Source organism: Syngnathus leptorhynchus, chromosome 4, assembly GCF_054491065.1.
Source record: "Syngnathus leptorhynchus isolate UIUO chromosome 4, UIUO_Slep, whole genome shotgun sequence".
In the NCBI taxonomy this organism is placed as follows: domain Eukaryota; kingdom Metazoa; phylum Chordata; class Actinopteri; order Syngnathiformes; family Syngnathidae; genus Syngnathus; species Syngnathus leptorhynchus.
This window is the reverse complement of record NC_141198.1, coordinates 876,407-901,089: the sequence shown is the minus strand read 5'-3', so window position 1 is coordinate 901,089 and position 24,683 is coordinate 876,407. Positions and strand designations below refer to the sequence as shown.

The 24,683-nt window shown below is 42.0% G+C and overlaps 1 protein-coding gene and 1 long non-coding RNA gene across 6 annotated transcripts in view; one reads left to right on the top strand and one right to left on the bottom strand.

Moving 5' to 3' along the window:
• The window catches only part of golga1 (golgin A1), a 59,511-nt gene extending 48,025 nt beyond the window's left edge, over positions 1 to 11,486 (bottom strand). For 2 of the 5 annotated variants that reach the window (XM_085908730.1, XM_085908732.1), the window contains exons 1-10: positions 11,280 to 11,484; positions 10,097 to 10,377; positions 7,391 to 7,481; positions 5,197 to 5,271; positions 3,935 to 4,032; positions 3,424 to 3,456; positions 1,978 to 2,106; positions 1,210 to 1,379; positions 288 to 399; positions 117 to 200 (exon numbers count right to left, since the gene is read on the bottom strand). In XM_085908730.1, coding sequence (XP_085764856.1) covers positions 117 to 200; positions 288 to 399; positions 1,210 to 1,379; positions 1,978 to 2,106; positions 3,424 to 3,456; positions 3,935 to 4,032; positions 5,197 to 5,271; positions 7,391 to 7,481; positions 10,097 to 10,225 — 921 coding nt within the window. In that variant the 5' untranslated portion in view covers positions 10,226 to 10,377; positions 11,280 to 11,484. Of the gene's footprint in view, positions 1 to 116; positions 201 to 287; positions 400 to 1,209; positions 1,380 to 1,977; positions 2,107 to 3,423; positions 3,457 to 3,934; positions 4,033 to 5,196; positions 5,272 to 7,390; positions 7,482 to 10,096; positions 10,378 to 11,279 lie in introns of all 5 variants that reach the window. The other 3 variants (XM_085908733.1, XM_085908731.1, XM_085908734.1) reach the window with 3 other exon arrangements.
• Positions 11,487 to 12,851: 1,365 nt separating this feature from the next.
• LOC147057604 (uncharacterized) lies at positions 12,852 to 24,325 on the top strand. The gene is made up of 3 exons (XR_015065783.1): positions 12,852 to 13,656; positions 13,775 to 13,834; positions 18,387 to 24,325. It is a non-coding gene; the product is annotated as an uncharacterized LOC147057604 (long non-coding RNA).
• Positions 24,326 to 24,683: the final 358 nt, after the last annotated feature.

Here is a 24,683-nt window from a genome sequence, read left to right as displayed (position 1 = left end):
CTAGTCACCATGGGACGGTGGGAAACGTAATTTCGATCTCTTTGTGTGTTAACATGTGAAGACATTGACAATAAAGCTGACTTTGACAAATGCGTTAAATTTGTTTGTTCCTTTACCTTTTGTTGTTTTGACTTCAAGGTATTATATTCGGTCTGAAGATCCTGGAGGGACCGCTCTGAAAATAACAGCATACTCTGTGACTGAAAGATAAAAATGTCGAGTTTTAGTGGGCTTTTCATAATAAATAACAGTTAAAACATGAAAACACTTGAGAAATTCAGACTGACCCTCTGCATGTCTGCTGAGACCTGTTGGATAGCCAACTGTAGCTTCTGGTTTTGTCCCTCCAAATCACTAATTTTCTTCTCTGTCTCTTCTCTGAGCAGCAGCAGTTCCTCTCTGCATAAATCAAGTTTTGTTACAACATACTAAGGGTGTAACAAACAATGACATTCAATCAAATTAGTTTTTAATTTTAAATATGCGTATGCATCAACTCAAACGGAATAATTCCACCTCAAAACATATTGATATGCATCGCATTGTGGTTCATTGGACAGAATTGACACATTTCAACTTCATTGTTACATGTTGAGCAAATTGAAAAAAAAAAAAAAAAAAAAAAAAAAAAAACAATTTTAGAACCTAATCAAATTATTCCGCTTTGATGGCTAACTGTCCTTCAATGGTATCGTTTCATATTGCAAATGGTATTTTATTGGATACCCCTGCAACATATATATCCAAACCAATGTTCATGGTTCAAATAATTTTTTCAGAACCCATATATTGTGTGATGTTCATATCAAATTTGATTGCTTGATTTTTCTGTTATCAACCTGCTGTATATTTTTTTGTGCATAAACACTAAAGTGTAATGCAGTGACTTTACAAACAATTAATGAATTTGACTTTCAAACAGTGCATTTGACTCGACGTGTTTAGACTTTTGATTAATGGCTTTACATTTATAAAATCTTGTTTTTGAATTATGATTCAGATTTTGGACTAAATGATTTAGTTATGGTCCAGCTCTATATTTGAAAAGAGACTTAGCTCAAATCCAGACTTAAAGAAACTGAATGGGCATTGATCCTTAACTGGATGAGTGAAAAGCAATTGTGTGAACTACAACACTACTTCTCCCTATGCTGAGCTCCTGACCAAAAACAAACAAGTGAAGAATAAAATCAAAATGTGCCTTTTTACCGTTCTATTTCCAGCTCAGCTGTGCATCTGGAGCTCTCCTCAAGTAGATTTTGTAAAGCTTGAAGTTTCCCCTGAGTTTCGGAAAGCCTCTGCTTCGTAGAATGAAGTTCAGCCTCCTGCTGCTGTAGGTCCCATTCACGCTGATTGAGCTGTTCTTCCTTTCTCAGCAACTGGTAGACGACAGGCGATGACAAACAAGCAAGCTTAGATTTAAGCCTACAATTATAGTCTGTGTTTGCAGTTCCAAAACAAGGCAAAAAAGCTTTTTGTCAATTATTTGTTGAAGTTATCATCATGAGCTGACTACTGTACACTGAGCTGCCAGCCTATAGAAATTCACTTTCTACATTTTTTTTTCAGGATTTTCATATATTTTCAATTCTGTCAGGGACCTTACTGCTACTCTAGGAAAATAACTAAAGTTTGCCTTAAATAGTAATCAGAAAAGATTTTTAGATGGACTGGATTGTCACAAACATCAGACATGCAGAGGTGATACAAGAATCAGGGCTTTGAGAAAGATGCAATTGCTGGACTCCTTGTTCAACACGGAATATAGGCTCATGTATGAATATCAATACCGTCGGCCGGACGATTTTGATGAATTCTAAGCAGATTCCGAGCTGCACTGACGTGTGTAGTGGATGTCATTGTATTTCATTCATATATATTTCACATGCGCGCGCACACACACACACAGACACACAGACACACACACACACACACACACACACACACACACACACACACACACACACACAAACACACCATGTGTTTGACTTTAGCAATTTCTTGTTGCTGATATCCCTCCAGTTCATCCATATCATCCCTCTTCTGGAAGAGTGTCAAGCTTTGCTCCATCATCTCATCAAGTCTTGCTGATAAGGCAGTCTTCTCCTAAACAAACACATGCAGGTTGAGCCTTCTAATCTTGGAAATGATGTGAAGTAAAATTATGAGTTACAGTAATACTTTGCCAATTCACACTTCACCTTTTGCGAACGCGCTACTTTGTGGGTTTATACGTGACTGTTTAACTATGCGCTGATTGCGCGGGGCTTGCAATGTGAGCAATGTGCGTCATTGCAGACAAGCACGGGAAGCGTTGCAGCCAGCCTGTCACGAACGAGGCAGGACAACCATGTGCAACATGGACTGTTTATTTAGGGAATGCAAAAAGAGGAAAAGGGCGGCTTGAACCCTTGCAGAGCAAGTGCAGGAGGCGACTGATGAGCTGGTCAGCGAGCTCGCGTTGTGCATCGCGGTGTCATCTTGTTACACAGCGGATCAAGCAAACAGGAATCAGGTGGGAGCCGTGCATGTGTCAAGGCAGAAAACCAGCCAGACGTACCACTACACAGCGGATCGGGCAAACTGGAATCAGGTGGCAGGCATGCGTGTGTCAAAGCAGATGAAGCGGCGATGACTGACCGGCGATGTACGAACGGTGTCTATATACATGCCTTAATCAGTGGGCAACACGGTACAGGTGATGGCGATCAGTGCCGATTACCACACGTAGTTCTGTATTGATGATGCACACCCCCGAGGTCTAGCGCAGAGGGCGCGTTCGCCGGCCAGCAGGGCGAGACCGGAGACATGACACAGCCATGCACGAAGGAAAAATGCACCACCGTGCGGAAACAGTTGGGACAACGGCAATGAGCGCTTAAAGCGCGGAGCGTGCCTCTGAACAATGTGTTTCACTGAGGACAAGCGCGTGGAGAAGGAGTTGAGGACACATGACTATCATGTGTTTGTTCTTTTATTTACTGTTAAGGTACAATACATGCACAGAACACTGTGGGAATGGTTATTAAGGGAATGGGAAAGGTATATGACACATATTGGGGAGGGTTAAAAAGCTTTAATATTTTGTACTTGACAACAATGAAACAGGAGATTCATGCATAACCGCGACTCACTTTGGTTTCGCTATACGTGATTCTGAGGTTGGACACTTTGCATTGCTTGGCAAGGTAAACCACTCTTCTAATTGACTCACAATACAACCATGCTCTAGCGGCCAACAAGAAACATTATGTCTTGGAAAGTTCAATACATTGGTATTTAAATTTCTAAATTTATGCATATACTGTTTCTATTTTTGGATTTTCTTTTGTCATGGGTTGTTTTGGAACGCATCTCCTACAAAAAATGAGGGCTCACTGTATTCAAAATCAAGGTAGATGATGATCACAACACAACGCTTACCTTTTCCACAACAGCAAACTTTTCCATCCATTCCTGTTGGTATAGCATAGACAACAACGATGTCAGACCACACTAATATGACCATGGCTATGTAGGTAATTAGAATTCCATGAAAATCTATTTACACCCTTCCTGATTCCAGACTTTTTTTTTCAAAATCCCATTTTAAGTGTTTCAGATCATCAAGCCAATTTGAATACATCACAAAGCTATTAAATGTCCCCTTCTTAAACTGGAGTTTTTGAAAAGCTAAGAAAGAAGAGAGAGAAAGAGAGAAAAAGAGAAAGAAAGAAAGAAAGAAAGAAAGAAAGAAAGAAAGAAAGAAAGAAAGAAAGAAAGAGAGAGAGAGAGGGAGGGAGAGAGGGGGGGAGAGAGAGAGGGGGGGAGGGAGAGAGAGAGAGAGAGAGAGAGAGAGAGAGAGAGAGAGAGAGAGAGAGAGAGAGAGAGAGAGAGAGAGAGAGAGAAACTACATTTCCACCATAGTGTATGTGTAGGTTAGATGTACATTTACCTGGTCCTTTTTGTCCAGGGCTAGAGTCATTTCCTCTGCCATTTTAGCTCTGGTAGCCTGGTGTAACTCATTCTGCTCTTGAAGTTTTTTTATGGAAGCTATGCAGAAAAGGTGAGATAAAGAAAAACAAAGAGCACATGTAAAAGGAATGAACAACAGAAATATAACTTGAGTGCAAGCAGGAAGCAAATCTAAAACAGCAACAGCCAAACAGCAGAAACAGTTACCGTATTTGAAAAGTGAAAGTATTAGTATTATGAAATCCAAAGCAAAGGCTGACAAATGCGTGCCTTGTCCACACTTGATGCTGGCCTGTGATATTGCTGACAGTCGTGTGGCAATGTCTTGTACAACTGTGTGTGTGTGTGTGTGTGTGTGTGTGTGTGTGTGTGTGTGTGTGTGTGTGTGTGTGTGTGTGTGTGTGTGTGTGTGTGTGTGTGTGTGTGTGTGTGTGTGTGAGAGAGTGTAAGTGCAATATATCTCACCATTGCTTACGAGAGAATTTACAAATTCAATCGCTTTTCCCACCATTTCGTTGTTTTCATTTGCACACGTACATGTTGTGTAGGTCCGCTTTTTTTTTTTATTATTTATTTTAATCACATTAATGAATAGCATTCCAATTTCATTGTCTATTACAACAATAATAAAGGCTATAGTAGTGTTTCGATTTTAATACTGGGCCCCAGTCGAGCAAATGGATTTTAAACCACACTTCATACATTACTATGAGATGCCTCACTCAGAAAAATACATTTGTGTTGTCGAAGGCACAAATGGACTGATATGTTAGCAGGCTGTCTACATTTTTAACAAGACGAGAACAGCCAACAAAGCACTTGAATTAGGAGCAAACTTGCTAACTTGTCTGTAAAGGAAGTGGCAAAAGAGAATAAAGCACTGCAGACTGTATACTTACACACTGGCTCATGATGACACAATAATGCAGCACTCAAAATGCTGCTCACCAGTGTGGTACACAAAAAAAGCAATGATTAAATCAAAGCATGCAGAGCACCGCTTGCCCATAGCCATTTGTTCCCCCAGAATATTAACTAACTAACTAACAAATTGCCAGAATAAAAAGATCTGGGGTTTCCAGATTCTTCAACATGACCACAGAAAGCAACTACAAACTACATCAAATGTAAGAACTAATTTTGAAGAAAAGGGATGAAACCATGAATTGGTTAATACAGCTGATCAACAGTTAAAGAAAAGTAGCTCATTGGTTGGGAGGGAGCGAAAGGAGAGGTACGTACAATCCTGATGGTTTTCTAATGCAATTTCAAGCTTCTCCTTGGTCTTCTGCATTATTCGCAGCTGCTCAGCGTAGTCTAGTGTTGTTGGGACGCAGGGAGATGAAATGGAATATCAATGGCGCACGTGCACGCACATGCACACACGACCAAACAGGAACAGCATGATGGAGAGGATAAAAGAACAAAAGGAGAAAACAAAAGGGAAACTGTGATTGACAATTAATGAAAAAGAAACCTCCCACCTCTTCAATTTTCAATCATCTTTTTGAATCATTATAATTATTTATTAGGAGTTCTATTATAGGATTTATTATAATGACTGACGATTAATACATAAGAACAGTATTAAAATTGCGGCACCCATGTTTCAACTCAGTCATATACTACCACGTCCGCGTTACTGCACATCATCAGCAGAGCATTTGAACCTTGGGGGTCTTGTCTACTGTATGTCTTTCAAACTGACTATGTTTATCAGAATAACTGAGACCTGACTAAATTCTTGAGCAGGTTCAAAATGGTCTCCTCGTGGGATTTGCTTTTATTCTGTTCACTTTTTACTAGGGGTGTAACGGTTTTGAACCGAACTGGAAAACCACGGTTTAAAGTACTTTGGTTCAACTACACGTCATCCTGAACCGGTGGAGCACTGGGTAGCACGTCCGCCTCACAATTAGGAGCGTGTGGCTTCGATTTCACCTCTGGCCCTCCCTGTGTGGAGTTTGCATGTCCTCCCCGTGTCCGCGTGGGTTTTCCCCGGGTACTCTGGTTTCCTCCCACATCCCAAAAACATGCTCGGTAGGCCGATTGAGCACTCCATATTGTCCCTCGGTGTGAGTGGATGGCTGTTCGTCTCTGTGTGCCCTACGATTGGCTGGCAACCAGTTCAGGGTGTCCCCCGCCTACTGCCCGATGATGGCTGGGATAGGCTCCAGCACACCCGCGACCCCCGTGGGGATGAAGCGGAACAGAAAATGGATGGATGGATATTGTTACTTCGTACTCGTTCATTCCTGGTAGGCAGAGCACGCTCCTGTCACAACCTGCAGCTTGTATTTATTCTTCAGTTTGCATTTCATAAGTTTAATTTATTTAGTGTAACAAGCGTTTAGAAGAACGAAAACTATTTTGGGACGGTAGTTTGTAACTGAAAAACTATCATGTAGTTATTAGCCAATGTTCCTTAGCGCTTGTTTGCTGCTTAGAGGCAGACCAGGCTTCTCTGACAGCCTGCGGCTCATATTTATTCTTCATTTTACATTTTAAAAGTTAAATTTAGCAAGTGTAACAAATATTTAGAAGGAAGAGAACTGTTTGGGGGCCGGAGTGGGCTCGTGACATCGTAATAGAGGGGTAATTCCTTGAAAAAAAAAATGTGAAAAAAATATATAAAATAATATCAACCTCTACTCCGTAGATTTCACTTATTACAGGCATTTTTTGGAACATAACGCCCCAGCCCCCCCATCCCCAGATAATTGCGAGAATACTAATTACCTATTGTGAAACCTCAGACAAGAAAGATCAATTATGCCATCTGCTGAAGACACACAAAGACACGAGAACACACATACACCAAACATGCATCAATTTTCAAACACTATTTCTTCTTGTCCGACATCCGCTGTTGGCTATGTAAAGATGCAAAATGGTTTTCAGACAAATAATCAATCAACTAACAGGACAAAACAAGAATATGCTGTGGCAGGAGGGGTATGAGTTGACTGCATTTGCAGAAGTACAAATTTCACAGTAAACCTTTTTTGGTATCTTGGCATCTATGGCATACTCGACAAAAATGTATGTCATTAAAAGCAATTGTTCATTTGCACATCCTTTTTTTAAAGCCATGGAAAGCAGAATTTCATAATAAAGCTGACATTAGAGGTGTTCTTAGTTCAAATACAAACTCATCCACCATGAACCCTATCTCTCAACAAAGAAATCATGCCGACACAAAATTAAGGAAGCAGGTTTTCTTCCATTCATTTTTTAATACTGCTAGGTGATTGGATGTTTCAGGTCTTTTGTGCATAAGACACCCAGGCGACCTGCCGAACAAATTTTCTTGAACTGGACCTTTGAACTCTTGTTGAATTTCCCTGATTTTGGATATTGTCGTATTTACAAGCTTCTCCTTTAACCTTCATTTCAAGACCTGCCTCCTCATGTAACCATTGACTGAATGTCCCACCTGATAGCTTTCCTTCTAGTTTTCGGATTTGATCATTCCTCCTTAGCAGTTGAGCAGGCAGGTCATCCCTGGAGCTGCTCCCGTCAGATGCCTGTGGACAGAGAGACAGTAAGCAATTGTATATGAATTTTAGCAGTAGTTCTAAAGAATTCAAAGCCCACTCCAATGCCTACTTGTTCCACTTTCAAACTTACAATTTCTAAAATAGCAAACAAACTTTAATTTAAATAAATGTTATCAACACCTGCATGGTTCAATAAACATATAGAGCCATGTATCACTTGACATCAACGCTTGGACAACTCTAAATAATTTATGTCGGTTCAGTTCCGCGTGTTCTGCAGGGTGCAGTCTTGCAAATATGGCTTCCACTGCCAGAGAAAACGATAAGTATGATAATGCTAGGCAGTAGCATTAGCACAGAGAACTGTCATCATAATCATATTTACCTGGAACAATATAGCACATTCAAAGCAAAATTTCAAGATGTTACCATAAAAAATACAATATCTACACAAACAGGTAAGTAGAAAAAAAGAGCAGTTTTATTTATTTAATTTTTTTTATCAGTGTTCAAAGTAACATTACGTAATGAAGCGCTTAATGTTACATTTCCAGACTCAGGTTACATTATCCTGACGGATGGCAAACACTGAATGGTAGTGTCCAGCCCTTTAAGTCATCACTGTTGTTTAGAAATGTCACATCCACCATGTGACTTGTTACTATTTCACATGTGTTATAAGATTACCGTAATTTTTGGACTATAAGTCGCGTTTTTTTTTCATAGTTTGGGTGGGGGGGTGGGGGGGCGACTTATACTCAGGCGCGACTTATGTGTGTTTTTTTTTTTCCAAAAAAATTTACTTGATCATTAACACATTACTTACTAGTACAGTTGATCACCTCACATATTATTTTTAATACACCAAAAAAACGAATAAAGCAATTCACACTTTAAAGCACAATATTCAAGTTCATAAAACAAATAAACAAAACAAAAAAAAACAACTGAAAAAGAAATATAGTTATTTTCAAACTAAACTGAACGAGGGTGCTTTAAATTTCACCATTGGCCGTGACGCAACAACTGGGAGGGGAAAGCGCTGTTTTTTTTTAGTTTTTAAAAAGCACAGGTCTGGTGAAGAGAATTTAGTGTGGTGATGTATATATATAAAAAAACACAAAACAAAAAAACAGTAGGGGCAGCAATGCAATTTAGGATGCAAGCTCTGCTTGTGACGGACAGCATGCGAGCGCACAGCTTCACGGAAACCGGGAGAATGAGACGTGCAACATTCCTGGACATTGGATGGATTGATAAAGCATGGGCTTCGGTTACACTCAAAACCATTTTGTCAGGATTCAGAAAAGCTGGAATAGGTCCAACTGAAACTGACGAGGAGTCTGACGTCAGCGATGCAGATGACGAAGGGCCGCACGTACTACCGGCATCAGTAGCGGAGTTATTTGTCAGTGACACGGAGGATGAAGAGTTTGAAGGATTTAATGATTAGACAGAAGACACAGACGGTTTGAAAAAGTTATTATTTATGTTATAGTTATGCTATTTAGTTATGCTAAGTTATGCTATTTATGTTTTATTTCGTGTAGCTACTTGTTTATGTTTTTAGCGTTACAGTTCAGTAGTTGTTGGCTCGTTGAACTCTTGTTTTGTAAAATAAAGAGCCGTTTACCAAACCCACGTCTTTGCTTGTACTTTGTTAATATATTATTAACGTTTCTCTCGTTTGTGTATGTCACGTTAGCATACCGTATCGTTTAGCCTGTTGTTGCTGGTTCGTGTCTGTTTTTGGTGTTGGATTTTGACAAATAAATGTGCCCCAAAAGTGCGACTTATACTCCGGAGCGACTTATATATGTTTATTTTCACGTTATTGTGCATTTTATGGGTGGTGCGACTTACACTCCGGAGCGACTAATAGTCCGAAAATTACGGTAGAACAAAAATATGAATAAAAAAGGGCTATTCTGGGAAAACGTACTTTTTAATTGATTGTATACAAATGGCTGGGACTTTTGGCGTTCCGCCCATCCTCTTTAATGGTAAAGAGACAAAAGTAAATATGTGAGAGCTTTTTCTGAAAATGTGGCTGTGAGCAAGACATTGTGATTTTTTTCTTCCAGATTGTGACACAAACAGTGGGACTACTTTCCCCCTTGCAAGTTATTTGAATTACAGTATTACAAGTTGGACCTGATCGGCAAGGACTCACTGAGTGAAGGTGAGGGAAGCAGCAAATCCGCTAGTTGTCCATGTCAGCCCAAACGGCCAAACTAGCTAGCTGTGCAAAGCGCTATAAAAAAAATTAACTCCAACGGGCACAGTTATTACTGGTCGCACATAGTTTTTCTAGCCCAAAGATATTTTGAGCATGTTCAAATAAATTAAGGTGGGAAATTCATATCCATATCAGCTCAGGGGGGCCGCAAATTGCCACTTGGTGTCAACTTAAATGGACATCACAATGCCTCAGCGTTCAAGGAACAACCATCACGGCTGATCTGTTTTCTGAGTTTGGTCATGTGACGTTGGCAAGCTGAGCTCTTTGATGTCCTTTTCAATTGACTGCAGAATGGCCACATCCTGAGAAAGTGGTGGACTAACATAGTATTGTTACTTTATTTTCCCTTTCAAAAACAACATCACAGGGCAATGAACCATTAAAAAAGACACCGACTTACAAAGTCATCTCCTGAGTCTGCCCCCAGTGAAGTGATGGATTCCTTGCTGATGGTACGGGGTAATCGAATGCCACTCCGTGGGGCTGTGGCTGCCTCTTCTGCAATCTTTTTCTTCAGCTTGGCAAACATGTCTATATGATCGGCAAATTCCTTAACAGAAGCTCCTAGAGAGTTTGGAACACCATACAGAGCAGGGAAGTCATTGCTTCTTTGCGTAACAAACACCTGAACATCTGCAGGTGCCCTTAAATGAAGACCTTAGTATTTCCATTTTGCAAAATCTGGGGAGGAAAAGAGAAACAGATGTTTCTTTCAAATGTCAAATCTGACAACACTTTCCTCAAAACATACATTTTTTGCCCACTACAACAGGAAGGTCAACTAATCAGACAGCATTAAGTGAAGCAATTTTGAATGACCAGCACCATGCAAACACAACGGTACATGTTTTTAATCAATTCCATGATACATTGAAAAGATTAAATGGGCACTGTGGCTTCTGAACCATGCCCGTGTTAACATTGTGCAACATTTTACAAGTAAATCTGACTAATTAATCATCTTTAACAATCTATACAATGAACTTAAACATATCTGCGTTCAGAATGACGGCAACAAGGAACTTCTGAAATAACTATAAAAAGGTCTGAAGAATTCATTACTGCCTGTTTTATGTGATGTGTTCTGATGTATTGTTTGACATTGTGTGTGTGTGTGTGTGTGTGTGTGTGTGTGTGTGTGTGTGTGTGTGTGTGTGTGTGTGTGTGTGTGTGTATATATATATATATATATATATATATATATATATATATATATATATATATATATATATATATATATATATATATATATATAAAGCACTTAGATGCGGTCACAGCTGTTGTGAAAGCGCAATATAAATAAAGATGAATTGTATTAGATTGTATCACAGCATGAGTTTCTGTTCAGATTTACACAGGTGACAGTTTTGGCTTTGTTGTTGGGATTTTGTTGGTCATTCTCATTAACGAATACGTCGGATGTGTACAATGTGGCAAGATTGTTAAAGTGTTTGACAAAAAGCTATCGGCCTCTCGCAAACACGATCATACGCTAGTCATAACAATGAAAGTTAACATTCCGACCATCAGGTGAGCTTAGCAATGGTTAGCTTGTTGGCTCTTTATAGAGGACTTTCTCTTACCATAACAATTCCAAATTTACTTAGTGAGTCTTCTACTCGTGTCTACGGCTGTTGCCTTGTCCGTTACGAGGAAAAATGTCTTTACGACCGTCGCCAAGTCGTTGCCTTTTCCTCTGTCAAGCTAGCCAACCCAGGTCAGTGAGCTACACTGAATCGCCCAACACAGACGACCGATGACATCACGACTGCGCCTCCAGTTTTTGAAGAAGGGCGTGGAAAAGAACAGGGATGCTGCGCCTTCTGTCGGTGAGAAAGGTAAGCCCGGCATTCGCTGACTTGTATTAATTCGGCTTTCTAATAGCAGCGACATGGCTGAAAAATATACAAGTACAGTATTTAACACAAATCGAAATTGAAAAGTATTGTTATTTCTTATTCAAAATAATTACAAATATTAAATGGTTTTCCAGATAAAATATTACACCACAGAAAAACGGGAGTTCCTCTTCTTTAGTCCCAATCAGGTAAGTAAATAAGAATAAAATGTCCTATGGCAGCAATGAGCCCGCTGATTAAGTTAAATTACACCCAAGATGAAAATGCATGTGCGTCAAGGGAGTAGTTGGTGAGGTTTAGACGCTACACCTACATTTCATGAATAATGAAGGAAGGTTATCAAAGTCAAAGTCTGCTTTATCGTCAATTGCGTTTTCTACTATCCCACGGGGACAAGACATATTACATATTACATTATATAATATTGGTCCACGGACAAAAAAACCATTCAAGTAAACAATGCAAAAAGTAAAAACAAGAAGGCACATACAATTAATAAATAAGAGCAATGAATAGATACATAAATAGATAAATAGAAAAATAGATAAATAAATAAACAAACAAACAAATAAATAAACGCAACATGGTTGAAATGGAGCAATTGTGCAGACAGCAGAGAGTCAGAATATAGCGCAAAAGTACAGGAGGAGTAGTGCAAGGCAGCCATGGTGGCCCAAAAGGCCAGGATGTTATGCAGCCAAGGATGGAGGGGGGAGAGAGTTCAGGATCCTAACAGCCTGGAGTATGAAGCTGTTGGTGAGTCTGGTGGTGCGGGATCGCAGGCTTCTGTACCTCTTCCCAGAGGGCAGTAGATCAAACAACTTTGTTTATTTGTTTGTTTGTTTGTTTGTTTGTTTGTGTTTGTGTGACTTGCGGGTGAGACGGGAGGTGTAAATGTCCTTCAGGGACATGAAGCGCCAATAATCCTCCCAGCTGTGTTCAATATGCGCTGCAGGGCCTTCATGTTGTATTCGGTGCAGCTACCACCCCACACAGCGATACAACTGGAGAGGACGCTCTCAATGGTACCACGGTAAAATGTGGTCATGATGGCTGGTGGAGCATCTGCTCGCCTGAGTTTCCGCTGGAAGTACAGGCGGCGCTGAGCTTTCTTCGCCAGTGATGCAGTGGCGGTGGTCCAGGAGAGGTCTTCACTGATGTGCACCCCCAGGAATCTGGTGCTGCTCACTCTCTCCACCACAGCACCGTCGATGGTCAGTGGCAGGTGTTGGGTGTGGCCCTGTCGGAAGTCAACAACAATCTCCTTGGTCTTGCTGACGTTCAGCTGGAGGTTGTTGTCCCTACACCACGTGGCCAAAAGGTCGACCTCCGAATTGTATTGAGTCTCGTTGCCCTGAAGTCAGCCTTGTTGTTATTCCACAGATCTAGTATATACCGTAATTTTCAGACTATAAGTCGCGGTTTTTGTCATAGTTTGGGTGGGGGGGGCGACTTATACTCAGGAGTGACTTATATGAGATTTTTTTCACAAATTTTCAAATTTCAAAAATTCGCAATGTAGTGAAACCGCGATAAATGAACCGTGATGTAGCAAGGGATTACTGTCATTTGAACGCCAAATGACGTCACCCGTGCTGCGCAGCGGTTGTTTACATAAAAGGCAAAGGATTCTATCACGGGATGACGAAGATGACAAAGGGCCCCACGTACTACCGGCATCATTAGCGGCTTTGTTTGTAAGTGACACGGAGGACGAAGAGTTTGAAGGATTTAATGATTTGGAGTGACACAGAAGGTTTGAAAAACTATTATGGCTTTTACGCACGCCCGGTCCTTCTCGACGGGAGCTCTCTTTCACCTCCGTGGATGGAGGTCGGGGGCCGGCGCTCGGCCGGGTGGCTGTCTTGAGTCCTGTCGCCCTTGGTGATGAGACCCACCAGAGTCGTGTCCTTAGCAAATTTCACTACGCGGTTGTTGCTGTAGGTTGCAGTGCAGTTATACGTCAGCAGGGTGAAGAGCAGCGGACTGAGCACACAGCCTTGGGGGGCCCCTTGCTCAGCGTGATGCTGCTTGAGATGTTGTCGCCAACACGTACTACTTGAGGTCTCTGACAGATGAAGTCCAGTAGCCAGTTGTAGAGGTAGGTACTGAGTCCCAGTTCGTCGAGTTTGCAGATGAGTCGCTGTGGTACAATGGTGTTGAATGCAGAACTGAAGTCCACAAACAGCAATCTCACATACGAGTCTCTTTTTTTCCAGGTGGGTGAAGACTGAGTGGAGGGCAGAGCAGATTGCATCCTCAGAGGACCGTTTGGCTCGGTATGTGAACTGGAAGGGGTCAAGGGTGGGGGGGAGAATGGATCTGATGTGTGTCATAACAAGCCGCTCAAAGCACTTGAAGTCAAAGCACTAGTCATTGAAGCAGGATCGAGCAGTTTTCTTCGGCACAGGTATGATGGTGGCAGCCTTGAAACATGATGGGACGATGGCTTGGTACAGGGAAATGTTAAAGATGTCTGTGAAGACACTCTTAAGCTCCTCAGCGCAGTCCTTCAGCGCTTGACCTGGGATGTTGTCTGGGCCTGCCGCCTTACGGGTGTTGATAGCAGCAAGTGTCCTCCTCACGCTATCGGCAGAGAAGCACAGGGGCTGCTCGTGCGGAGGGGGAGGGGTCTTCAGCGGGCAAGTGCTCTTCTGAGTGTCAAAGCGAGCAAAGAAGTGGTTCAGATCATTGAGCAGAGGGATGCTGCCCTCACAGCTCTGCGGCGCAGGCTTGTAGTCCGTGATGGTCTGAATGCTTTGCCATAGGCTTCGTGCGTTCCTTCTGTCTTTGAAGTGGGCGGTAATCTTGCAAGCGAATGCCTTTTTCGCTTCCTTGATGCTACGGGACAGGTTGGCCCTCGATGTTCTCATGCCAGCTTCATCCCCAGCTCTGTAGGCTTTGTCTCTGGCCCCCAGCAGCCTGAGGACAGCCCCCGTCAGCCATGGCTTCCAGTTAGCCCGAGTGATGATGTACACTGCTCAAAAAAATTAAAGGAACACTTTGAAAACACATCAGATTTCAACGGTGAAAAAAAAAAAAAGTTGGATATCTATACTGATATGGACAGTTTAATGTCTCAGGAACAAAAGGATGCCACATCTTTTGATGGAAATAAAAGTTTTCAGCCTACAGAGGGCTCAGTAATTAGACACCCCAAAAATCAAAGTGAAAAAATGATGTGGCACTTGCATCGTGCGTGTCTGCACTGGTTTGATGGTGTTACAATTAGCGACATAGTCAGAAAGTTTGAGGAGGGTGAGCCTGAAAAAATTTAGGGGGTCAACTTGCTAAAGGAAAAAAATCTATGATATCCAATAATGCCGAGCAGAAACATCCATCCATCCATTTTCTATACCGCTTGTTCCCACGGGGGTCACGGGCGTGCTGGAGCCTATCCTAGCAGTCATCGGGCAGCAGGCCGGGGACACCCTGAACCAGTCAATCGCAGGGCACACAGAGGCAAACAACCATCCACACTCACACGGGCAATTTGGAGTCAATCGGTCTACCAAGCGTGTTTTTGGGATGTGGGAGGAAACCAGAGTGCCCGGAGAAAACCCACGCGGGCACGGGGAGAACATGCAAACTCCACAAAGGGCGGGCCGGATGTGGAATCGAACCCGCACCCTCCGAACTGTGAGGTGGACGTGCTAACCAGTGCACCACCGAGCCGCCCAATGAGCAGAAACAATCTAAGATAATTCTCTATGACCTATTTACCGTATTTTCCGGACTATAAGGCGCACCTAAAAACCTAAAATTTTCTCAAAAACCGACAGTGCGCCTTGTAGTCCGGTGCGCCTTATATACGTATGAATCAATTTAGGAATTTGTTGATCCATACTGATTGTACACAGTGCTCTGCCAAAATTTTCAGTACGTTTTAGTACAACTAGTAAATTACAAGGTCGCATCGCTTACCAGCATTACGGCAACCATGGTCAAGGGGCGTCACTCAACAGCTGTTGTACCCATGAGGCTATTTTATGTTAAAATAAATGCTGCTCTGTTAATGTTTCGAGTAAACTTACGTATCGATATGGAAGGGAAACATAGGTAAGCAGTACCAAGGTGTTAGATCGAACTTTAGTCAGTTCGGATGATTTTTTAAGCCCTTGTTTGAGAAACACGATTGTTTACACTTTGCTGAGGCTCATGGGAGTCTGCGAGCTGAGGCTCATGGGAGTTTGCGGGTGGCTAATGCTATAATGATAGCTGCTATACGCACGAGGCTATTTCATGTCCAAATAGGCTGCTCTGTTAATGTTTTGAGTAAATTTACGGATCGATATGGAATGGAAACATAAGTAAGCAGTACCAAGGTGTTAGATCGAAATTTAGTCAGTTCTAATCATTTTATAGGATAGTTGGAGAAACACGATTGTTTACAGAGGGCCGATTGGTTATTGGCTAGTGGATGCATATCGCAACCCTAGTCAACTGCAGTTTGTTGCAGTATAGCTTCTATTTTATGTGCCTTATAATCCGGTGCGCCTTATATATGGACAAGGTTTTAAAATGGGCTGTTAGGGTTTATGAACTATCTTGATCGTATGATTATCTTGGGATGTAGACTAGAATGATGAACTATGTTTTAACCTTTTACCTTTCCTTAACTCTGAAAAGTTTAACCATTCAGTTGTTGCCACTTTCCAAATGGTGTGTTGTTTAGTTAGTCATCTGGAAGGCTCCACTAGGTTTTATTTCCACGACCTCGTAAAACAATAAACTGGGACCCTCTGAAGTGGTTAACGGCAGACTTTGTTCGGACATTGCTGTATCTACAGTAACGAACAAATTCTCCACTTGCAAGTGTTCAAAGGGCATACTGTCTCCCGTGTGGTTCTTGCAAAATAAGTTAGAGTCAGAACATCCCTAACATTTTGGTGCCGTGACCCGGATTCCAACATACCCACTGCTGATCGACGGAGGACGACGTGCTGCATTGTCGACAAGCCAGCGTTCATTAGGAGGACCTGGTAAAGAAAAGACCTGGCAAGAAAATTCTTCGCTGGGCCAGCATCTTAGGTCTGCCTTCGTCTGACAACAGTGGATTGACGGTGTTAGGGTTTATGAACTATCTTGATCGTATGATTATGTTGGGATGTAGACTAGAATGATGAACTTTGTTTTAACCTTCTACCTTTCCTTGACTCTGAAAAGTTTAACCATTCAGTTGTTGCCACTTTCCAAATGGTGTGTTGTTTAGTTAGTGTTAGGATACGGATTTTAGCTATTGATCTGACTCCAAATTACGATCAACTTTAACACAAGTTTCTATGTCCTAATCCACACACTGGCGCACCTAACAATTTTGCGAGTTCGTTCTGTCAAAGAGAAGACCAGTAGATCAATCAGACCAAATTTACCAAATGTTTATTCCTAACAAAGTGCTCTAATACAGGCCTGGGTCCCGGGTCCCTCACACTAAAACTAGTGCGTTTCTGTGACCACCAAAAGACGACACATTCTTCCGGGTTGCCCAGTTTTAAAGAAACACAATATGAATATTTAAAGCATGCAAAATATTGTGTGATGATTGGTCGATGGTCATCTCCTCCCCGTCGAGGTGTCATCACTGCGGTCAGGAGTTTGGGGATTTTCCTCTCGAAGCCCAACCACCTGGACGTGGTATTGTTCTTTGATCACCGACCTCGAGGTGTTATCGTCTGGTACTCTGTTGGAATAATCTCGGGGGAAGCCTTGGCCTGCCAGACCAGGAGGCCTTATCTTTATGAGTTTACGACTCTCCTTTAAACTAAATGCTTTCTATTTGGTTCAAGGAATGTCTTTTGATCCCCGTCAGCCTTATGTTTCCTTCCTGTCCTTATGTTACTTTTGTGTTTGTTTTGTAAGAAGTCTTCAATGACAATGAGCAGAGCTTCTTTGCATAGGCGAAATGTTCTTTGTCAGTTTAAAGGGACTTCATTCCTTTTAGTTAACTGTAGCTTTGATTCATAGATTGTAGATGATCAAAATTGGTTATATACAGTTTGAAGAAGTCACATTAAAGTTATCCCATATTTACTCAATGTTCGTTTAAGGAACTGTATATCAGTTACCTTACATTTACTTAATATGTGCTGAAAGGTTTAAGTAAGGTTAGATATTATTATTATTATGTGTTGTGTTAGTTTACTAAGAAATTAAACTTAGCAGGAGTCGGCCACCTGTGGAGAGGACAACTGGTTGGGGGAAGAAAGCAGACTCTGCACTCCCAATGTGGGGGTCGAGAAGATCAATTCACACTACACTACATTCCTTTTCTAATCAGCGTTACTACAGCCACTATCTCCCTTCCTTTAGTGTAGCAACGCCTCTGTAGCCAGGGCATCCAAGACATCAAAAGGAGGAGCACGTGGGGGAGGAACTCAGAACTGGCGGAAACTGCAACCGAGCCTCCCCCCAATACTAGATATTATATTGATATGATTATATGTTTAACACAACCTTGAAAAATATGTTTGCTAACTGCTGAAAGCACATTTCCCTTTATTAGTCATCTGGAAGGCTCCACTAGATTTTATTTCCACGACCTCGTAAAACAATAAACTGGGACCCTCTGAAGTGGTTAACCATTGTCTGAGGTGACCACCACACATGTAAATTGTCACCCCCACCTTTGTCACTCTCACCCCCACCCTTCTTCTCTCAATAAATACACTCTTGCATGACTTCAACGGCAGACTTTGTTCGGACATTGCTGTATCTACAGTAACGAACAAATTCTCCACTTGCAAGTGTTCAAAGGGCATACTGTCTCCCGTGTGGTTCTTGCAAAATAAGTTAGAGTCAGAACATCCCTAACATTTTGGTGCCGTGACCCAGATCCAACATACCCACTGCTGATCGACGGAGGACGACGTGCTGCATTGTCGACAAGCCAGCGTCCAGTAGGAGGACCTGGTAAAGAAAAGACCTGGCAAGAAAATTCTTTGCTGGGCCAGCATCTTAGGTCTGCCTTCGTCGGACAACAGTGGATTGACGGGATCCGGCAGTGCAACGAACCAGGGGACAAGTAAGTTAAAGCCCTAAAATTGTGTGATTGTGTTGTTGTGAAACGCATAAAAAGTTAAAGGTGCACAAGATATACGGCTTTGGTTTGTCCGGGCTATGAGATATACGGCTTTGGTTTGTCCGGGCTATGAGATATACGGCTTTGGTTTGTCCGAGCTATGAGGTTTGCGGTTTGGTTTGTCCAGGCTAAGAAACAGCTGGGGTTCTAGACCCAGTGGATGGAACAGGTTAAAAAAGACAGAGCTTCTTTTTCTTAATTGGAGAAGGGCGTAGGTTCTTTTTTGTCCGTTTTTTCCTAGCTGTTTGGAAGGGTTTTTGCACCCATCCGAGATAGGCCTAAAAGTTAAAAAGCGCTAAGTTGTGTGGTTGAGTGTGTGACTGGTAGGATAATTTGACTAAGAGGCAATTTTGTTGAAGGGTCAATTTAATCCTACATTGAGGATCCTCAAAAAAAAGAAAAACAAAAAATTGAAAAAAAAATTGGAAAAATCTAAAAATACCAAGTTAAGATAGGAAATAAAAACGATAAATCTCTAGCTCTTGAAGGTGATGAGAAGTACATGGCAAGTAGATTTCTTAATTGTATGCGATACATGCGAAAGTGGAAGAAAAAGTATGGAGTAGAAGGGAAGTTGAAAGTTGAAATGTGGGAGAAGTGATAGAGGTTTTGGAGGAGTGTGGCTAGGAAGACAAAAGGGATTGAGAAAGGAAAGAAAAGAGAGAGAATTGCAATGTGCTAGAGTGTGGTTGAAAACTTCACAAGAGCTAAGAGAACAAATTCAAAAGACCAAAAATGGAAAGATAAAAAGTGATGAGGTCACAAGTGTTTGTCAGACCAGAACACAATAAGGCCCCAGTGCGCAGACGCAAGGCCGCCATATGGTTCAAAACTACCACCAGATTCTGACAATTGTTGGTACTGTGGGAGACGAGGACACTTTGCGAGAGAGTGTCGTTATGCAAAACGAGACCAATCAAAGGGTGGAGGAAGGGGCAGAGGAAAAGCCAAATTTTCAGCATAACGGGCTTCCTCCCCTTTGACCTCTCATGCTCCTACTTTTGGTTTAAAACATTTTTTTTAGGTTATTAGAACTCCTGTACATACAAGACGTATGACAATGCTGATTGTATGCCAACGACAAATGACAAGGGGTCAAATTATGTGTGCACACTGAAGTTAAAATTTGCAAATCAAGTGGTAAAGTAATACAACTTGTTTCTAAAAGATAAATAGAAAAATTAGAATGTGCTGTCCTCGCGTGCGTGGGTGGGACCAGCTTCATGATCGACCGCAAGAAATGGCCAGCTTGTGACGAATCATTGATGCCAGGTCCCCTCCCCTCGCACCGAGAGCTGTGCATGTGTGTGCATATTTGTTAAACTGATAAAATTGGCTAAACCTGTGTACAAAGGAATTTGTTAGACTGTGGTCTATCCAATTTGCACCACAAAACAGAAACAATTTTGAAGAATAAAAAAAATATATATATACAAAAGAGAGGAAAAGAAAGAAATCTGTTTGTAGGCAGAAACTGGTTTACACTAGTGCTCATTAGTGTCTCATCCTGATGACAAATTCGAAAGACAGAGAAAACATGTTTTCTGAAATTGGATGAAGCAAAATTGTGGATTTCACACACTGCAAAACTAAATTTGGAAAAATAATTGATTAGTTGTGTTGTAAGAGTCTACAAACTTCTATATTTTAGTTAAATCTGAGAGATTGAGTTTGTTAATTTAAAAAAATAAAATAAATAAATAAATAAATAAATCTGATTAATTCGCAAGCTGTTTTTTTGTGTTGAGTTTTTTTTTTGGATTAGTGAATTGTTCTATCGGGAACATTAGGAATAATTACGAAAAGGGATTGTGTTGAGAATGGTCTATGAATGTTGTGTGGAGGACTTGGATAACTTGAGACCAATGTGATGAAAAGACTCCTCTTTGGTGACTGTGTGTGAGATGCAAATGAGCAGGGACGAATGATTTCCTGAATGAAATGAAAATATTGGTTGAATGGTTGAAGTTGTTGGAGACTACTATGGGAAATTAATAGAGCAACTTTGATGAAAGAGTGATTTTGTGCAAGTTAAATGCTAAGAAAACAAAAACAAAAAACCCAAAGAAAATGTTGTTTTTGGATTGCTAATTACTAACGAAGCTATGAGGAAGTGGTGTGGGTGTTTAGAAGGGCACGCGCTTATGCGCTTCCCTGGCTAATCAGCATTTGTTTGACTGATCAAAGGAACCATTTGTTACAGGACTTAACATCCAAATCCAACCGGGATCAGAGAATCTCCTTTAAACCAGGAGGCAATAAATGGGACAGCCCCTGTCATAAATGGTCTTTTGTCAGGAGGAATCCTCAGGAAGTGCTTGGATTCTCCTTGCAAGACTCCTGTTTTTCCAGTCCAAAGGGCCAATAAAATTGATTGGCGAATGATACAAGATTTACAGACAGGAGCACCTGATGTGCCTGACCCACACACGCTTCTAAACACTTTTTGAGGCAGCAGCAATTGCGACACGTGGGCCTTGCCATGTGTTGACAGGAGGGATGAGGTCAATTCACTACCTTTTGTTTAGATGCTTACTTAAAACATTTTTGTAAAGCATGTCCTGTTTGTGTGAAACATAATCCACAAGGGAACATGAGACCTAAGAGAGGCTCATTTCCAAAACCGTCTTACCCATTCCAAATCATGCACATGGATTTTATTGAACTCACACAAAGTGGACCTCACAAATACTGTCTAGTGATGATTGATGCATTTTCCAAATGGGTTGAAATAGTTCCATCTAAACGAGCAGATGCCTTAACAGTGGCAAAAGCCATTTGCAAAACCGTCATACCGGTTCATGGCATCCCGCAGATCATTTACAGTGACAATGGTCCACACTTTGTGAACCAAGTTGTACAAAACATGGCTGTACACCTTGGGATAACGTTAAAAAACCACTGTGCTTGGCACCCATCCAGTGCAGGCCTGGTTGAACGAGCAAACGCTACTATCAAAAGCAGGTTGAAAAAATGCATGGAATCAACAGGCAGAGCCTGGCCGGAGTGCCTAGACTTGGTGAAACTCTATATGAGAATCACCCCCAATTCAGAAGGGCTATCACCTTTTGAAATCATCCATGGGAGACCATATAGACTACCTGTGTTCCCTGCAGATTTGCAAAAAGCAGATGAAGAACAGACCTTGGCAGATTACATGATCAGAACGCTCAAAATGAAAGATGTGTTAAATGCAAATTTACTGCCGCCTGGTCTTCCTTCCCCACAGGTTGACAACCTCATCAAGCCAGGAGACTGGGTCTACATCAAGGTCATCAAAAGAAAGAACTGGGCACACCCACGGTGGGAGGGACCATTCCAAGCCCTACTCGCCACACCCACTGCCGTTAAGATTGCAGAAAGACCCAGCTGGATACATCTCAGCCACTGTAAGCTGCAGAGAGTGCTTGGCTCCTAGGCCCTGGTCAGGGTGAAGTCTGGCTACAAAGGGGGTGTCAATTATAGTTTGGCATCAGTCTCAAACCAGTGAAACACTCAGAACCCTGGCCATTTAGCTCCCTAGGGGTTCAGGTGTCTTTGTGGAACTGAACAGAAAATGGCACTCAGAGGAGTGCTTGTCTGTGCTGTGGCTGTAGCATGCTTGCAAATAACATGGAGTGTCCAGGATCCCAAAGGGGAAAGTGGAACTCCCGCTTGAATCAAGAGAATGACGACCGAACTGTTGACAAAGTATATAAAACTAAACCCAGATATACCACATGCAGACAACATGTGATACCAGTATGTGTCAATGTCGACCAAGGACAAAGATGGTCACATGATGAGAACTTTGAGGACTGGTCATGGGGCCCCAGAAACCCATACGAAACCAACACTTGGTACCGGTATGTGAAGTTCACTGTGAGAGCTCACACACAGGAGGGATGCTATGTGTGTGTTCCAAATTCCCCCCCCCCTTCCTCCACAAACGTTTACCTGGAGGCAAGAACAATGACTGTCACTGAAGCAAATGCATGGCCTTTGTGGGAGGGTTTTGGATTTCAACACCATGCTGTCAAAGTCAGTGATGCTACCCCTACCGCCCTGGACTCACAGAAAAGAACCTGTGATCGAACTCTTTTGGATTAATGTCAACGCAACTGTTAAAGGACGAACATTGCCGCAAGTGGCCTACACAGAGAGACCAGCTGGAGTGAACTACACATGTTACATCCAAGGAAACGAGACCCACAAATGCATCAACGACGACTGCTCTCCAGGAGGAAACTGGATGGGAGCTTTGGATGTCACTGCTAAGTGTCAGGATGAGAGAGCCATTTCAAGTGGTGAAGGCTCTCTTACCAACATGGCTGCGCCATCAAACAGAACCTACTTCATACAGAATGGCTGGTGGCTTTGTGGTCACAAGGTTTATCCGATGCTGCCCGCCAACTGGACAGGAGTGTGTGCTCCAGTGTGGGTGACAGACCACACCTACAGGATACAACATCATCAGCTGACGACAGCTCGCAACTCTTCTGGACGTCGACGCAGGGTTGTTGTGACCTTTGACTCTCATGATCCTGTCTGGGGTCAGTGATGGACAAAACAGAGCGATTCAGGCTATTGACCAAATGGTCTTGCAGAACAGGATGGTTCTGGACTTGATAACTGCAGCGCAAGGTGGTGTGTGCCACATTATTGGGACCTCCTGTTGCACATACATACCAGGAGAAAATGACACGCACATCAACGACCCCATGATTTCACTGAAGAACTTACAGCAGGCCATGTCAAAAGACAAAGTCCCACATCAATGGGATTTCTTTTCGTGGCTATTTTCTGGCAACTGGTGGCAACTGCTGTTGAAATTTGTGACTCCTGTGCTTTTTGTGCTTGTGTTGATGTGCTTATTTGCAACCTGTGTTATCCCGTGTTTGAAGTCTGCTGTATCAAGATTTGTATCTTCTACCATAGCACAAGTGCAAATACAACATATCAGACATGTCAAATGTGATGACTATGACAGCTGAACAATCACGAGCAAGTTTTTGTCTTGACTGTTGTTATTGATAACATTATGGTCGCCTAAGGCAGAGGGACCGTGTGAGACTTTTCCTGCATTATAACACCTTGCCGCAGGTTTTTCACTCACACACTAAAATTGATCTACGTAGATTGCGTAGATGATGTTTAGCCGAGCATGTTTTACAGAAACTTAATGATTTGGCCATCGAAAATGCTTCGCAAGTGATGGGTACAATGATGTGCTGTTTCTGTGTTCTGATTTTATTGTTGTTTTTCTTTCTTCATTATATTTTCTTACTTATGTTTGATTGATCGGGGTGGGCATAATCATATGATAAACAGGAGGGATATGTTAGGGTTTATGAACTATCTTGATCGTATGATTATGTTGGGATGTAGACTAGAATGATGAGCTATGTTTTAACCTTTTACCTTTCCTTAACTCTGAAAAGTTTAACCATTCAGTTGTTGCCACTTTCCAAATGGTGTGTTGTTTAGTTAGTCATCTGGAAGGCTCCACTAGGTTTTATTTCCACGACCTCGTAAAACAATAAACTGGGACCCTCTGAAGTGGTTAATCATTTGCTGAGGTGACCACCACACATGTAAATTGTCACCCCCACCTTGGCCACTCTCACCCCCACCCTTCTTCTCTCAATAAATACTCTCTTGCATGAAGCCAACGGCAGACTTTGTTCGGACATTGCTGTATCTACAGTAACGAACAAATTCTCCACTTGCAAGTGTTCAAAGGGCATACTGTCTCCCGTGTGGTTCTTGCAAAATAAGTTAGAGTCAGAACATCCCTAACATGGGCCGTTCATTGAAGGTGCGCCTTATAATCCGGTGCGCCTTTTGATCCGGAAAATACGGTCATTAAGATATTGCACCCTGCTGTCTTCAAGTACACATTGACACAGTGGACTGAATTGTACTATAATCGCATTAATGCAGTGGTAGTTCAAGGATCATGACTGCACTTTGAATGCGGATGCAATGCTGATTGTATGGTGGCTGACAGAAGCAAACGCGCTGCAAACGACCGAACGCAGCAAAGGCAGGAATACCATTGTAAAATTGTC